Raw genomic sequence first — 17,168 nt, forward strand, 5'->3', positions numbered from 1 at the left:
TTATCTCACCAAATGTCAGAGAGCAAAGGTTCAGAGGCCCAGATCATCCCCTTCCTCATGATGTCATTTAATTAATAGGCCACATGAGTGGTGTTCTAAACCTTTTTATAACCTAAAAAAAGTCTCATATAAAAAAGAATCACTTTAACTTGGTGTGAGTATAATATGGATCATTATCAACTTGATTAAACTTGATTGGTTGCATATGAGTATGGGGATATCGAACAATCACTTATGGTAATCACACTAAACTGAGTTACATAGATTGGAAATAAACCAGGGATAGATCATAATAAATTGTGTATGGATCATGGATCAGTAAATCAGTCAAGAAGTCAAATATTTATCATAGATACACTCTTTGGGCTATAATTGCACATAGCCATTCTGAAAAGCAATTTGGAATTGTACACAAGAAGTTACTACCCAGCTTACAAAAGAGAAAAAGATGTACAGGCATTTTCATAATAGGTTTTTTTGTGGTGGCAAAAGAAACTGGAAACTTAAGATGTTCAGCATTTGAGAAATACCTGAATAAGTTGTGAAATATCACTGTGAGGGAATGCTATTGTGCTATAAAGAAATTAGAGAATTTATTTTATTTTTTAAACCCGTACCTTCCGTCTTGGAGTCAATACTGTGTATTGGCTCCATGGCAGAAGAGTGGTAAGGGCTAGGAAATGGGGGTCAAATGACTTGCCCAGGATCACACAGCTGAGAAGTGTCTTGAGGTTAGATTTGAACTTAGGACCTCCCGTCTCTAGGCTTGGCTCTCCATCCACTGAGCTACCCAGCTGCCCCCTAGAGAACTGATTTTTAAAAGATATGAAAAGGCATATATAAACTGGTGCAAAGTTAAGTGAGCAGGATGGGAAAATTTATACTGTACTATAAATATAAAAATTATTAACTTGAAGACAAATTTGTTTTTAAAATGAAATGAGCAGAAGTAGGAGGACAGTTTATACAGTAATAACAATAAAAACCTTTTGAAAGCTGTAAGAACCTATGACATTGAATGTTCTTAGTTCTGGAGAACAAATGTGGAAAACATGCTATCCATTATAGAACTATGATAGATTTAGGGTATTAGGGTACAGAGAGAGATAGGTAGATAGAGAACACAGCAATCGAGTGAATTTTTTAGAAGAAATTTGTTTTTCCCCCCCATAGAAAAGAGGGGCAAGGTAAAAGGGAGGGAAAATTGAAGATGGAGAGGTGCTACAGATATGAAATGTTTCAGATGAGATCACTATTATTAGTTTTACTTAAATGTTATTGTTATAAGAAACCTTATGGAAATATATAATATATAATGTAAAAATAAAGCATCTGTAAAACTGAAGGTGATCAAAAAGTACATAAGAGCTAGTTATTTGGACCAATGTGGCCTGAATATTTATGGTAAAGAATGTTTTGTGCAGAAGTGACCTATTTAGTTTTAATTCTGTTTTAATTAGAATACATCTAGCCACATTTATATAGACTTTTGTCCACTTCAAACTAATGTTTATTCTTATTTACAGTTCCATGAAAAAGTCTCCATATTTTCTTGTCATTGATATGTTAGGTAAAGTCACAATTTTTACAGGCTTCTGAACTAGAATTGGTGATACAAAAAGATTCTAATTAAATGGTTTTTACTATTTTATAGATAATACAATGACTTGTTCTTTTTTTTCAAACAGTAATAACCTTTTAGTAAAGAGGGATTCTTCCACCACCCTACCTTTCTATCAGTGTTATATAGAAATCAGATAGCTATATTTTGCTTTTTACAGACTTTTGTTGCTTTAGGATAATTTTTCTTGATTTGAGGTTTGTTTGTTTTTTAAATAACCCAGGTAGATAAATAATCCTTGTGTTTACATTGTCAATAAGACTGTAAGGTGAAAAATTAAATTCACTGTTTTAGGTAGGAGAGTTAAAATGTTCTGTTTGGTTATATGTATCCAAAATCAAAAGAAATTTACTTTATTTTGTAACAAGATGTATCTTCTTTCTTTTAGGATTTTCTCTTTTTTGGATGTTGTTACCTTGTGTCGTTGTGCTCAAGTCTCCAGGGTAAGAATAGCTGACATAATTATAATGGAACCCTCATAATACTGGTGTTGTAGGGGTACAAAACTAATAATATTTACTCATCTAACCTTGGTGTGTTTGTTTGTTTTTTTTCAAATTAATTAATTAATTTGAAGCTGTTTTCCATGTTTACATGATTCATTTTCTTTTCCTCCCCTCTTCCCTCCCCCCTCCCAGAGCCAACAAGCAATTCCACTGGGGTTTGTACAAATGTTGTCACTTCTCATCTAACCTTGTTAACAGTATGTAATTATTTTGGGGGAGAGACTGTTTGACCCTTGGTATAATTAAATTGATATAGTGACCTTTGTTGTCATAAGATTATATGTTTGTTTGTTTGTTTGTTTTTTTAAAGGGAAGTGGAAGCAGGGATGGGAACAAGCATTTAAGTACTTGTCATGTGCCAGGCCCTTTCTTGGGATGTTGCAAATATTATCTCATTTGACTCTCACAACAACTCTGATAGGCAGGTTCTGTTATCATCCCTATTTTCCTGTTGAAGAAACTGAGGCAGACAGTGGTGAAGTGACTTGCCCAGGGTCAGACAACTAGTAAGTGTCTGAGTCTAGATTTATCTTCCCTATTCCAGGCCCAGCACCATCTACTCTACCCACATACCTGTTCTCCAACCCTTAAATTTTTTAATCTTGGTGTTGTTAGGTTGAATAAAAATGCTTAATGGTAAAGATATCAGAACAATTTAAAGACATCTAGGTGCAATTTATTTAGTTTTATGAAAGAGATAAATGTTTCATTTTCTTAGTGAAAAAACTCTTATGTATAGTGTGATAATAGGTGCTACAAGGATTTTTCAGAATATAGAAGAAACATGGGACATTTTTTAAGGGTAAATCAGAATAAAGGTTTATAGATTATTTGAAACAAACATTTCAACTATGGTGATTTTTTTTTTTAAATCCTTACTTTCTGTCTTAGAATCTATGAGACAAAAATGATAAAGGTTAGACAATTGGGATTGAGCAACTTGCCCAGGGTGACACAGCCATGGTCCTCCCAACTCCAGCCTTAGCACTGTTATTTACTATGCTACCTAGCTGCCCCTGTGGTGATTTTCTTTTTGAAACAGTAGATTTAGCTCTTTCTAAATGCACAAATATAAGCATCCCTTTCAGCTAGAGTGCATATTGTTTTAGCAGATGGTTTAGGAATTGGGTTCTTTAGTTACAGCTCTGCCACTGATTTTCTAGATTTCACTGAGTTTCTAGGTTAAGTGTTTTATTTCATTGTACTTGGATTTCTTCACCAGTATTAAAAGTTTTGTATATGTATGTGTATAACCCTTTTCCATTTCTCCTTAAATGTGCAAAAAACTTCAAATATTTGGTCATACTATTTTTAAAATTTTTTTTCTACTTAATTTTCCCTATATTTTTTCCCCTAGTTTGAAATACAAACTTCCTTGAATTTCCTTTTTGTCATAGGGTTAAATTAATTATCATAGCATAGCAGCTTTTTACTGAATCAATTGAAAGGAGACCCAGTTGATTCTTGAGAAGGGTAGGGTAGAGTAGAGTAGAGTAGAGTAGAGTAGAGTAGGAAATGCTGGCTTTAGCTTTGCCATTTATTTCCTATATGTGAGTTTGATTAAGTCACTTAACCACTCTGGATCTCAGATTCCTCATATGTAAAAATGAATTGATTGTGCTAGATGACCTCTGAGGTCCCTTCTAACTCTTGAACTGGAATCCTATGATTCTGTCCTTTTATCTGTCTCATTCTTACACTAAGCGTAGAATAGTAGTTCTTTATCTCAAGGTCCAGTGAGCTAGAGTTCCTACTCCTTGGCTGGATTTTCTTATCTTGAACCAAAGGTACTTCATTTCTCAGACCTGAAACCTAAAAGGAAAATAAAGCCTAAATACAAATATCACCTTTCAGGTATTTTGTAAGTCGATTTTTTTTCTTTCCTTTTAGAAGTACACCTACATCCAGAAATCTTTGACTTCATCTTATAATAATGAAGCTATTTGAAGACCTAGGTTCCAATTAATTTTTTTTATCATTGTTTACTTTGTTAACTCATGTGATCCAGGTGAATCATAGTATTTTTGTAAATGAGTGTAAAAGTTCATCAATTCCTGAAGGGTGGTAATGAAAGGACAATTCTCACAAAATGGAATATTGGGTTGTGCCATTTATATTAGGTAATAGATAGCAAAGTAGATATGATTGAATTAGCACACCTATCCATCCACTTCTACCTTTTATATCCTTGGTATCCTAGAACAAAGGTATCAAACTCAAATAGAAATGGGGGCCACTAAGTCATATATCTTAGAAAATCACATATTTTATTATATTACATTTTTGTTTTGTTAAATATTACATTTTTATCTGGTTCTGACTTCACTCAGTTTTGTGAACAGTGTATCTGACATCTCTGTCTTACAACATAGCTGTGTATAGGCATGGTATACATTGCCATGACATCTTAAGAATTTTACATGTTTCTTACCTTACATGAATATAATCTGTATATAGGAGAACAACGATGGCATAGCAGATAAAGAGTTGACTTTAGAGTCCAGAAAACCTAGGTTCAAATTTGGCCTCTAACATATACTGTTTGTATGGCCCTTGGGTCCATACTTACTTCTCAATCCCCTGGGCTACTCTCAGATTCTCAAGTTGCAGTAAAAGTTCTGACTTTCATCAGTAGAAAGAGTTTTTCCTTAACTGGATAGAATGCCAGGCCTGAAGTCAGGAAGACCTGAGTTCAAATTTTATCTCGGACATCATTGGCTATGTAACAATGAGCAGCAAAACCTTTTGTTTCTTTAAACACTTCTCTTCTGTCTTAGAATCAATACTACGTATTGATTCCAAGGCAAAAGAGAGTGGTATAGACTAGGATATTGAGGTTAAAGTGACTTGCACAGGGTTTCACAGCTAGGAAATGTCTGAGGCCAAATTGGAACACAGGACCTACAATCTCCAGGCCTGGATCTCTGTCCACTGAGTCACCTAGCTGCCCTGCCCCTCCCCCCCCCCATCCCTCCTCAGCAAGACTTTTAACCACTGTGCTGCAGTTTACTAATTTATAGATGTAAGGCTAATAATTACACCCACTTCCCATAATTTTTGTGAGGATTAAATGAAATAACACAATGTTCTAGCTATACAGCAAATTGAATATAAATATTAGCTGTTATTAATAATATTATTATCATCAGTATTATCAGTATTATTTAGGAGTTCCTCATGCCAATGAAATTACCAGTCTAGTCCTTAACTGTCACTTGTATGTAGGTTACTTGGTATGGGCAAGTTATTGAATGACCCCCTGCTAAAGTCTCTATAACCTTATAATATAGGGTTGAGTTGTTTTATGAAATATCTGACACCAACTATGCTATTACCCAACAGAACCTATTAAAAAACCTGGTCACATTTTCAACCAAATCACCTCTTATGGGTAATGAGTGTCATGTTTGTTACTTCCTATTTGAAGTAGTGTAGTATAAGGACATAAGCAGTCTAACAAGCTTACATAGGAATAGTGTTCTCTTGTTAGGTTAGAGGTACATTCTGCATTTTAAAGTTATAATATGAAAAGCTAATGATTAAGCTTTCTTGGTGGCATGAAAAGCTTTGAATGTAGAAGCAAGAGACTTAATTTTAATCCTTTCATTTACCTGTGTGGCATTGGGCAAGACACTTTCCCATTCTATGCCTAGGTTTCCTTATTTGTAAAGTGAAGTTGTTGGACTAGATCAGTGATAGGCCAGATGTGGCTCCCTGAAATGTTCTTTCCAGCCTTGCAACATTATTTCTAATCTGAGTACTATAGAATACAATGAAACTTCGAAAGAGTTGCCTTAGAAACAGACTGACAGATGAGCATTTCCTTTCCTTTGGCCCCTCTTTTTAAAGGACTGGACTAGATAATCACTAAGGCCTTTTATCCCTAAATCCTATGATCCTTACCTATTTTGTCCTAGTCTTCCTTTTCACTTTTTCTCAATTCAGGCTCATCTGGACTGGTGGATTCTTTCCATAACCAATAAATATTCCAGTTAGAAAAAAGCTTCTGGCTTCAGTCCTTATTATCCCAAAAAAAAGCCTATTTTGCCCTGACTGCTCACATAGAGCACTTTAGGCAACTCTTAAAGGTTCTACACCCCTTCATATATAAGGATCTAATTGTAGTAAGGACTAGGGTTAATGTTCCTTATTAGTGAAAAGTAAGGCAGCTTTTTTTTTTTTTTTGGCTGATCATGGTGTTTGAAGAATGTTTTATCAGTTTTAGTCATTCTGTAGTATGAATAGTACTTGAGCTTTTGTAGGAATTCTGTTTTTAATTTTAAGTAGACTCATAAAGATTGAATTAGGTCACTAGCTTTTCTTTTATTTTTATTTTTATTTTTTTTATTATTAACTCTATATGGACTTTTTCCCCCTTCCAATCTAGGCTTGGAATGTTCTAGCTCTAGATGGCAGCAACTGGCAGCGAATTGACCTGTTTGATTTCCAGAGGGATATTGAGGTATAATTATGTGATATGTGATCTCATTTCTCTTGTTAAAGTGTAATTACCATATAGACCAGATTAAAGCCATTAGCATAACCCTTCTTTTCCCTAGAGAGAGAGAAACCATTAATTTGAATGCATTTGAACTTAAGGGAACCTCCTCAAGTCCCAAAAGCTCATTTTAACTTTCAAGAATGGACACGAACCATTTCTTTGGACAAAGACTAAAAGAGATTTCACAGTGGAATTATTTATATATGTTTTCTCATTTTAAAGAGTCATTAATACATGATTTCTTATCTTAAAGAATAATTTTTATCTTATTCATAAAGAACAAGCACATATGTCTTTTAAGGAGTGGTTTCTGAACATATTGCTCCTAAGATTAAACATTTTGGATCTTGAAGAAGCTGCAAGTGTATACATTTGGTGAAGAAAAGGAAACTGATTCCATTTTTGCAATTTCAGCCCTTCATGTGATGAAAAGATGAAAATTTAAAGCTCATAATTAATATTTCTGACTTTCTAGGAAAGTTTCTCTCATTGTTAAGGATATCTCTGGATAAAATCATGAATCTGAGACTAAAAGCTCTTGTGCAAAATATTTTTTAAAATTATCTCACTCCCAAATCCTCTTTCCCTCCTCATCTCATTCCTCTATTCTTAATGGTCTTGTATAGTTTCCCATATCAGGTTTGTGAAAAGATACATTCTTATCAAATAAATAAAACTGAGCCTTGAGAAAACTTTGCAACCATGATATTGTCTATTTCACACTATAATGGAAAAAATATTGCTTTGAATTTAAGTTGGTTGGAGTGGCTAAGTGGCCAGGACTGGAATTGGTAGTCCTTGGTTCAATTCTGTCCTCAGACACTTCTTAGCTGTGTGACTCTGGGCAAGTCACTTAACCCCAATTGCATAACCCTACTGCTCTTCTGCCTTGGGATCAATAGTATCAATTCTAAGATAGAAGGTGTAAGGATTTTTAAAAAAGAGTTTACATTGGTTCCACCACTTTCTCCACTCATCTTAAACTGTCCTTTTTCATATTATCTAACCCCTATGTATACCTCAAGCCTATGAAAGTGCACACTCAATTTAGTCAGTCTATATCAGCTGCCCTAAAAAGAGCACCAGAATAGGTAACTACCAAGTTGAAAGGGAACACAAAACTAATTGTAGATAATACTGTATCTCCCCCAATATATTTTTATTTCATTAACTATTTCATATAATTACATATAAAAATATATAAAACATTTTGTCATTCATTTGAAGAGTTGAAAGCAACATTTCCTAAGTTCAGAATATCTTATTGATTCTATAAGATGAACAAAATGTAGAGTTTGGGGATGCATAGAGCTAGGTGTTTAATCAGGGGAGGCTTTGTAGAATCAAATATATTTGAGATTTGGTTCCCAAGTTGGATAGGTATTTTAAAACAAGTGGAAGGGAAAAAAAGAATTAATTGAAGGCTTTCAGATTCCTTTAGACATGTTGAAACCACAACTAAATGCTTTCAAGAGGAGTGGTTTATTTTCCTTTCTTTGTTTCCATAGGGCCGAGTAGTAGAAAATATTTCTAAAAGATGTGGTGGTTTCTTACGAAAGTTAAGTCTACGTGGGTGTCTTGGAGTAGGAGACAATGCATTAAGGTAATGTCATAGTTTATTTTAGTTGTTAAATGCCCATTTTGAGCAAAGAAAATTCTTCACACAGAAAATTTCTCCATTTTTGCACTCAGAGAGACTGTTTTAACCCTGAAAATTGTCTAGTGAGGAAACTTTATAATCTATTGGAGAAAGCAAAAGAATCAGAGTCAAGGATATCAGAAACTACCTATTAGGGCTGGTTCTTCCAGGGACCTGGAGTGTTCTGAATCTCTTTTTCACTCAGGGATATGGGGATACCACAGAGATCAGAGTTTGAGAGGTGATTAATGAAAAAATTTATGGTACCAGAAGACACATTACCTTCTTTAAAATATGTTGAATTCTACTATTTCTTATGAAAACTTTTTCTTTCTATTCTCACCAAGGACCTTTGCACAAAACTGTAGGAATATTGAAGTCCTGAATCTAAATGGATGTACAAAGACCACAGATGCGTAAGTACCACATGATTTAGGATCAGAGTAAAGTTCCTGTCCCTTTCTTTCTACCCTTTGTTCATGCATCAAGAAGTTAGTAAATCATTTTGCAGGCCAGAGAAAAATGATTCCTGATACTATTCCACAAAAGACAACTCTTTCCACTTTGATTCTGGTGATAATCCATATCAGTTTCTGTTGGCAATATTTAATTGGTTTGTTTGAAGTTCAGGTTCAAAAGCCGTATTTAGAGGAATGGAGTTTAAGAATGGCATAATAGAAATATAGCAGATAATTAGGATATAACTCCACCCCACAGGGGGCTCAATTTCACCCCATCCCATACCTGTGTAATACCTTTTGTATTCATAATGATTCATTATTTCATTTGTGACAGAGGTTCAAATTTTTCAGAATAAACAAGTTGAGATATAAATGGAATCAAATTGTTTTGGACCTAGGCCCAAATCTTGTCTTAAGGATTAAAGCATTAAAAAATCAGTCAAAGACAATCAGAATATAGAATACAAGAATTACTTGCTTTTCAAAATTTGCACTGTTGGCCATCATATGAAAGCCTCAGTTTTCAAGTCATTCTCCAAAAAGGGTAAAATTTTAAATCAAATGTTAACCAGTAAGTGTGAAAGCATTTGTTAATCACTATGTGACACCATTGCCAGTAACAGTTAAACGATATGGTACCTCTGTCTCCACTTAGCCAGCCAAAGGCCATCACCTCTTCTATTGTAATAGCTTCCAATTGGTTTTCTTGTCTATATTCTTTTCCCTTTTTTGCAAAGTACTAACAGCATCACTCTCCTACTAAGAAATATCCAATAGCTATTAAGATTCTTACTCCACAGACTACCTTTTAACCTCATTTCATTGAAATAAGCCCTTTCTTAAACTCCATTTCAGCCAGTTAGACAGTTGTCTGTTCTTTATACTTGGCATGTCATCTCACACTTTATACATTTTCTCCCTAATGCCAAATATATTCCTCATTTCTACCCTTTTGGACCTTTATTGTCCTTTAAGGCTCAGTTCAGATGCTACCTCCTCCATACATCTTACCTGACCCAACTGACAGTGTTCTGTCCCTCTTCATATTTTTCTATAGCATTTTGCCTCATTCTCTTCCTTCACCCTCATCAGTCCCTACCTTTTATTATATTTATTTACATGTATCCTTTTTTACAGAATTTAAACTCCTTAGGAGCACCAGAGGCTTGTTATTTTTTAATTCTTTTGTAGCTTCAGTGCCTTGTACTTCTGTATTTATAAGTTTATTGAAATAATGAATGAGCTTCACCACGAGAAAGTTTATAGCCTAAAAGAAGCAATAATGAATATAAAAATTAAAAGGAAGCCATTGATTCTCTATATAATTTTAATAAAATCTTAATGTAATATACGTATTAATGTGTTTATCCATTAGGGAAAAAAAGGTGGGGGAGATTATTTCCAATCACTGGCTTTAGTTCATTCTGTGCCATTTATTAATTTCTAACATGGCTTGCTGGTACAATTCGTTGTCCAAGTTGTCCAAAAGGCTTTATTTTATAGTTATTAGGTGAGTCTCCTAATAAGCAAAATTATAAATTATCTGAAATCTTTCAATATGAGGCAATTGGCTTTCTCCTATAATGAGTTTTTTTGTACCTGTGGTCCTTATTTAATTTAAAGGAAAAGAAAACATTTTTATCATCATTTACATGAATATTTAGTCTTTTAGTGTTTGAAAATTTTGAGTTCTTCAAAGAAATGGCATAATAGAAATTATAGTGTATAATGGTACCCCTAAATGGGCCCTATTTGACCCTATCCCATGTCCATTCTGGGCTTCTCATGCAAATGAGTCATTCCTGTAATGAGTGGCATTTCTCTCTGCCCTCAGCTATTTCCTTCAATAACATATCTCTGTCTATTAAAGGATTCTATTGAGCACAAATTTGAGAATAAGGAAAAGACATATATATCTTTCTTCATTTTTGACCCTTCATAATTATCTCGTTTTTCTAAAGAACAAACCTTCTAGAACAAGTATACTCAGTCTGCACTGACATCTTTTAACATTTCCAAATGAGAACCAAACACCACCTTCCCCCTCATACATATCTTCACATTTCTTATAAGTGAATGTCACCTGCCCAATTTCTTATCTTTAACAAATTCAGATAATTCCCAGTGTTTTATTTGGGGTATGGAAATTTCAGCTAATACCTATGTGTGCATGATTAAATGAGAGTGGATTGTTTTATAGCATGGCGGTGTGTCTTGTTTCATTGGTGTCTAAAAATGTAGATAATTTTTTAAAATTCTTTTCAGCACATGTACCAGCCTTAGCAAGTTTTGTTCCAAACTCAGGCACCTTGACTTGGCTTCCTGTACATCAATAACCAACATGTCTCTAAAAGCACTAAGGTAAGGGATTGGATATATTATAGTGTTCACCATATGTACACTAGTTCAAATTAGATCTTTCATCCAATCATAATCTGAAGTCTCAGAGATACCACAAGTATGGTGGCAAATTTTGACTAGGACCATTGATCAGAGGGTAAATAAACATAATACATGAATACCAAAATTATCTGATAGATTTTTTTCCTTCCCAAAGGAATGGAAGGAAGATGAAGCAATGACAGTTGGAATATTGTATACTAGGAGTATGTAACATGTGAAAAAACAGAGTAATGTTAATTCTCTTGAACCCTTTGCCATCTAAACCAGCCATAGTGATAGCTTATTACCATATTACTGGCAACATTTATGTTTAATGAAAACTAGATTATCAATGTCTAATCAGTTCTAAAACCTGATATGTTCATAAATCTCTCAAATCCATCCACCCTAATTCAGATCTTCATTATCTCTCATCTGAGGTATTTCTATAGTGTAAGAGGGGTATTTAAAATATTTAAGGTATGGTCACCAGGAATCAATCGGATATTTAGAATGGACCCAAGTCAGGATGTCTTTTATAGAAGTTTATTTACAATTAAGCTGCTAACTGGTTTCCTCAGATATAGTCTCTTACCTTTCCAATTCATGTTTTACAGCTACTAAATAGATTTCTAATGTTTAGATGTGACCATTTTACTCCTCTGCACAAGAAGCTTCAGTAGCTTCTTTATGCATCTGCAATATATAATGCCTCTATTTGATACTTAAGACTTTTAAAATTTGGCTTCTGGTCATCTTTCTAGGCTGATTACACATTACTCCCCTTCATATCTCTTGTGTTTCATCCCAAATTGTCCTGCTTTCTGGTTCTTGAATGTAACATTTTGACTCTTGCCTCCAAATCATTGCATAGCTCTCCTTCATGGTGTTCCCATGTCCCTTCAAAGTTCAGCTCAAGTACCTCCTCTTTTCAGAGAGCTTTCCTGAGTATCCTATTTGTTAAAAACTTTCATCTCAATCAGTTTGTGTTTGTTTTGCATACATATTTTATTTACTTATGAACACATAACTCTCCAGTAGCATGTAAACTCATTGAGGGCAGATATTGTCTCATTTTTGCATTTGTAACTTCAGTACCTGATTTATGGAAGGCACTTTAATAACACTTGTTGACCAAAATCAGTCAATTTGCCAACATTTATTGAGTTGACAATCACCTTGGCCTGGTGATTCTTTTAGTAAATAGAACTTTTCCCAATTCTAAGGGGTTTTTTGTTTGTCTATTTTTTAAATTCAGTTAGAGCAGAAGTTTCCAAGATGGAGCCAAAGAGATGCCAGATATATTCTATAATCTAATATCAGCTGGAAATTTTAGTTTACACTTTAAAAGTCTCAAGGTCCAGGCTGCCAATTATGAAGCCAGAAAGTAAGAGAAATGTTCTGAGGAGAAAAAATTAAAAAGAATATGAGGTGTAAAGAGTCCTTGGATTTATAAAATATATAGAAAAATACCTTAACACCTAGGTTCGGTTGTTGTTCAGTCACGTCCAGCTCTTTGTAACCCTTGAATAGTTTGCCGTTCCCCAGTTTATTTTACAGATATAGGGAATTAAGGCAAATGGGTAAGTGATATGCCCAGGGTCACACAGCTAGTATTTGAGGCTGGATTTGAACTCAGAAAGATACTTAGGTTATTAGATTAATTGTGATTAAAAGTTACATATTTGGGGCAGCTGGGTAGCTCAGTGGACTGAGAGTCAGGCCTAGAGACGGGAGGTCCTAGGTTCAAATCCGGCCTCAGACACTTCCCAGCTGTGTGACCCTGGGCAAGTCACTTGACCCCCATTGCCCACCCTTACCACTCTTCCACCTAGGAGCCAATACAGAGAAGTTAAGGGTTTAAAACTGTAAAAAAAAAAAAAAAGTTACATATTTGATTAGTAAATAGCATAATAGAACTATAAATCAGGAGAGCTAGGTTTTAATCCCAGCTGTCTCCATTGTGACCTGGAACAAAACACTTAAAGCTTCCTATTCCTATCTCTTCACTTATAGGGTACAAACAATAATAGTTGTGCGGCTGGGCGCACCCCACGTGGGCTCCCCTCCCCGTGTGTAAGAATTGAAACATTAGATCAGATAGTAGTTAGCAAGTTTGAAGTGCTCTTCAGGCAGTAAAGCCAATGGAAAATGTCAAGAATTTAATTTTATCAGTGTGGTCACTTCCTTTAGCAATAAAAATTATAGTTTCCCTGTCAATTAGTAAATGTGTTTCTGAAGTTTCTGTAGCCAAAAAAATTAACCTTCTGAAGTTGGTTCCCATGTTGGAAAAATATCTATTGAAAAACAATTTAATTAGTTAGATTTGCAGTTGCCACTATTGACATGACTGCAGGTATATCTCAGTGACTTCAAAAGACTTATTTCTTGGGGTGGCTAGATGGCTCAGTGATAAGAGAGCCAGTCCTGGAGTCCAGTGGATCTGGGTTCAAATCTAGCCTCAAACACTTCTTAGCTTGCTTGGGCAAGTTATTTAAACTCATTTGCTTAGCCCTTATTGCTCGTCTGCCTTGGAACCAATACTTAATATCGATTCTTAGACAAAAGGTAAGGGTTTTTGTGTGTTAGTTCTTTTGGCATGGAAGCTTGTATATTCTACTATCTGGTTATGGAAATGTATGTTAATATTAAGAAGAGATTAATCATTTCTTCTCTTGACTGAAAATCCAATAAAATGGACTTTGGGGCCCCAAGTCTTGGAGTGATACTTAGTTGTGATAATTTTTTCTGATTTTGGGGTTTTTTAAGCGAGGGATGTCCACTGCTGGAACAACTGAACATTTCGTGGTGTGACCAGGTGACCAAGGATGGTATCCAGGCTCTAGTGAGAGGCTGTGGAGGGCTCAAGGCCTTATTTCTTAAAGGCTGCACACAGGTAATACTCGATGTAGCATTTGTAGAATATGAGATTAAGATAGTGGAGTTGGGAGAGTGAATAGGAGATTGAGAAGGATATTTTTCCCCTGCCACTTGCTTATCAAAGATGTGTTCTCTAAGAACATGTTTTACTTCAGAAAAAATATATAAGAACTTTTAACATCTAGCAAATGATAAACAAATCTAATAGGATTGCTTTTCTTTGAAAGGTCACTCTGAGTACCATAGGGGAAAACAGAGTTTTACTCTGTATTCTTTAACACAGGAAGAAAACTGGTCACATCGTCACTGTTTTGTTTGAGAATGTTGAGTTTTCTATTTTTATGCAGTTTTGGCATTTCTAACCAAATGTTTAGCTATTAAGAAATCTTAAATTTAAATGCCACATTCTTTGACTACTATATGCTACCTATCATTATGGTACCCACATTTCCCTTTTTTATTACCCCATTGTAACAAGGCAAAAAAATTGCAAAGGACAAAATCTTGTTTAAAAGAGATGAAATTCATCTCTTCATTAGAGTGGTAAAGGTAATTTTACATACACTCTTGAGAAGAATGGATTTGGGTTAATGACTCAGTTGTAGTTGTAGGTTTTAGAACAAAATTGATCTCAGACCTCAGACAGTAGTAGAATTATGTCTAGACTACAGGATAGCTTTTTCCATTCTTTTGCCAAGGATGGGTGGGGCCCTGATGTTCTAAGCAGTATGTCAGGATTTTGATTACCTCAAAACAACAGCTTGAGCTTCTGCTTACTTATGGAATCCTGAAAAATATTGATTAGAATACATTTTGTAATCAATTATATGCCATCTGTTCTTAGCACTATAAGCATAGCAGTGATCTTTCACTGGCAAAATACACTTAACACACACCTCTCCAAGAAAATCCACTCTGATTTCCTTTTTCAGCTTCTGCTTCCAAAAGTTTGGTTTTGGAGAGCTTTCTGGAGGATGTGGAGATAGGAAAACTGACTTGGCTTCACAAACCATCTGTAGACCTCTAAGCACATCCATTTTATTAAAAGCATCATTCTTAGACAAAGTGATGCTCATTTCACTTTCCTTTTGAAGATGGTAATATAGATTTGGATTGGTCAAAAAATATGTAAAATAAGAATAATACAAGATAATGTGATTTAAGCCAGGCTTGGAAGTATGAAAAAAAAAACAACATTCTTTTTATGTCTTTGGCGTATTGTATGTTACTTTAGAGATATGGTTGACTCTTGTGGGGATTTTATTGAAGAATGTTAGATTTTAATCTGTCTCCTTTGAAATGTTAGTAACTAGCCTTTTCTTTTTATTGCCTTTCTAGCTTGAGGATGAAGCTCTCAAATACATTGGCACGCACTGTCCTGAACTGGTGACTTTAAATCTGCAGACCTGTTTAGTAAGTAGCTTTCTCTGTGACTCTTGAGTTAGTATGATGGTTATTTTCCTGAGATATTTCTGAAGTATTCCTTCTGAGCCCCTTTAAGTCATCTGAACTAGTTAATGTCTAATGAGAAAGTACTTATCTAATGAGAATCAAAAGACCTTTGTGCAAAGCCTAGGCTAGCCACTTATTAGTTGTGAGGTTGGTCAAATCACCTTACCTTTCTGAGTCTCACTTTTGACACAGATAGATATTTATACTACCTATCTTACAGAGTTGTTGTGAGGAAAGCACTTTGTCATCTTCAAAATTCCATATAAATGTAAGCCATTGTGTCACTATTTTGTATCTTTGAATTAATTGTATCTGTGAATTGATAAAGTCCCCTTTTAAATTCAGTTTGTCTGCAAACTATATGTACAGTTGTACCTGTCTAAAAATCCCTTCAAATTACTCAGAAAAATTGCTGGAAAAATCTATCAGGGACCCAGAATGTTTGATAGTATGATATATTCCTAAAAATTGGATGTAGAACGAATGGCCCTAAGAAGACCAGAACCTTAGACCTCAACAAAACAAATTGGTGAGAACTTTAGGTATGCTACATTTCCAACCTGTTGCTTTCATCTATGTGCATTGTATTTATTTGCATATTATTCTTAAACTAGAGGATAAAATAAACAATTCAACCTTCTGATCTTTGGAATTATTATTGTTGAGATGAACAACTCCCAGAGTGGTGGTTATTAATTTTGCTTAGCAGGACTGGGAAGTGAAATGGAAGATAACATTTTTATATAGAACCTTAGAAGTGTGTTTTAATCAAACTTCTCCTTTATCTTGTGGCTATTCAGGTAATAAATGCTGCACCTGCTGTCTTAAAATGTTCCTTCTTGCCTTTGTAAATCTCCTCTCCTTTTTCTCCTACCTTCTTTCTTCCTCTGCTGAAGAGCACTACCATGGCCAATGCTAACATCCTTTCCATCAACCAGAAGTACTAAAAATGAATGCCTGCAGAGCTGCTAATGTAGCTCTAGATTGAGTTGCAGTTAGGGGCTTTACTATTCTTATTCCTTGCCTAATTAAAATTTTGATCATTCTGACTTGTCTGCCCCTGTGTTTGTTAGAAGAGTTTTTCTTGGACATTCTTAAGTAATATGCATCAATTTTCTTTCTGAAGAAGAAAAAAGGGGCAACTAGGTTGGCTCAGTGGATAGAGAGGCCTAAAGATGGAGAGGCTCTGGATTCAAATGTGGCCTCAGACACTTCCTAGTTGTGTGACTTTGGGCACCTCCAGTTGTCTAGCTACATTATTGTACTAATGCCTTGACACTGCAACTTATATTGATTCCAAGACAGAAGGTAAGGGTTTTTCAAAAAAGGTATGAAAAGAAAAAAAATTTTTAATCAGAAAGTTGATTATCTTTGATCTTAACATTCAAAAAAACAAAACAAAAACCACCATTCTTTTCCTTTTGTCAAGGTATGTCAAATTACTTTGTTAGCAGGTAAAGCACCAAGTAATTATTTGTTTAAATTAATTCAGTTGGTAGAGATTAATGAACAGTTATAATATTGTCCATATTACTTCTTGTAATGCAGCCAATTGTTAAACTCTCTTCCCATTCAATTCCTATAACATAATTCATCCCTAAAAATATGGAGAAATGTCTCATTAAAACCTATGCTCAGGATGTTGCCCAATCTCTTTATTTAACACTGAAGAATCTTTGCTGTATTCCCAACTCGTACTCTTCTTGAGTAATCAAAAAGACAGAAT

General features: G+C 34.7%; 1 protein-coding gene across 1 annotated transcript in view; it reads left to right on the forward strand.

Annotated features, from left to right (window-relative positions):
* The window catches only part of FBXL20 (F-box and leucine rich repeat protein 20), a 98,534-nt gene that overhangs the window by 70,671 nt on the left and 10,695 nt on the right, over window positions 1–17,168 (forward strand). Inside the window, exons 3-9 of the mRNA XM_044676597.1 lie at window positions 2,010–2,064; window positions 6,515–6,589; window positions 8,137–8,231; window positions 8,615–8,683; window positions 10,994–11,089; window positions 13,880–14,006; window positions 15,329–15,403. Of these exons, the coding sequence (XP_044532532.1) occupies window positions 2,010–2,064; window positions 6,515–6,589; window positions 8,137–8,231; window positions 8,615–8,683; window positions 10,994–11,089; window positions 13,880–14,006; window positions 15,329–15,403 (592 nt within the window). The remainder of the gene's footprint in view (window positions 1–2,009; window positions 2,065–6,514; window positions 6,590–8,136; window positions 8,232–8,614; window positions 8,684–10,993; window positions 11,090–13,879; window positions 14,007–15,328; window positions 15,404–17,168) is intronic.

The sequence above is a fragment of the Gracilinanus agilis genome, chromosome 4, assembly GCF_016433145.1.
Source record: "Gracilinanus agilis isolate LMUSP501 chromosome 4, AgileGrace, whole genome shotgun sequence".
Taxonomy (NCBI): Eukaryota; Metazoa; Chordata; class Mammalia; order Didelphimorphia; family Didelphidae; genus Gracilinanus; species Gracilinanus agilis.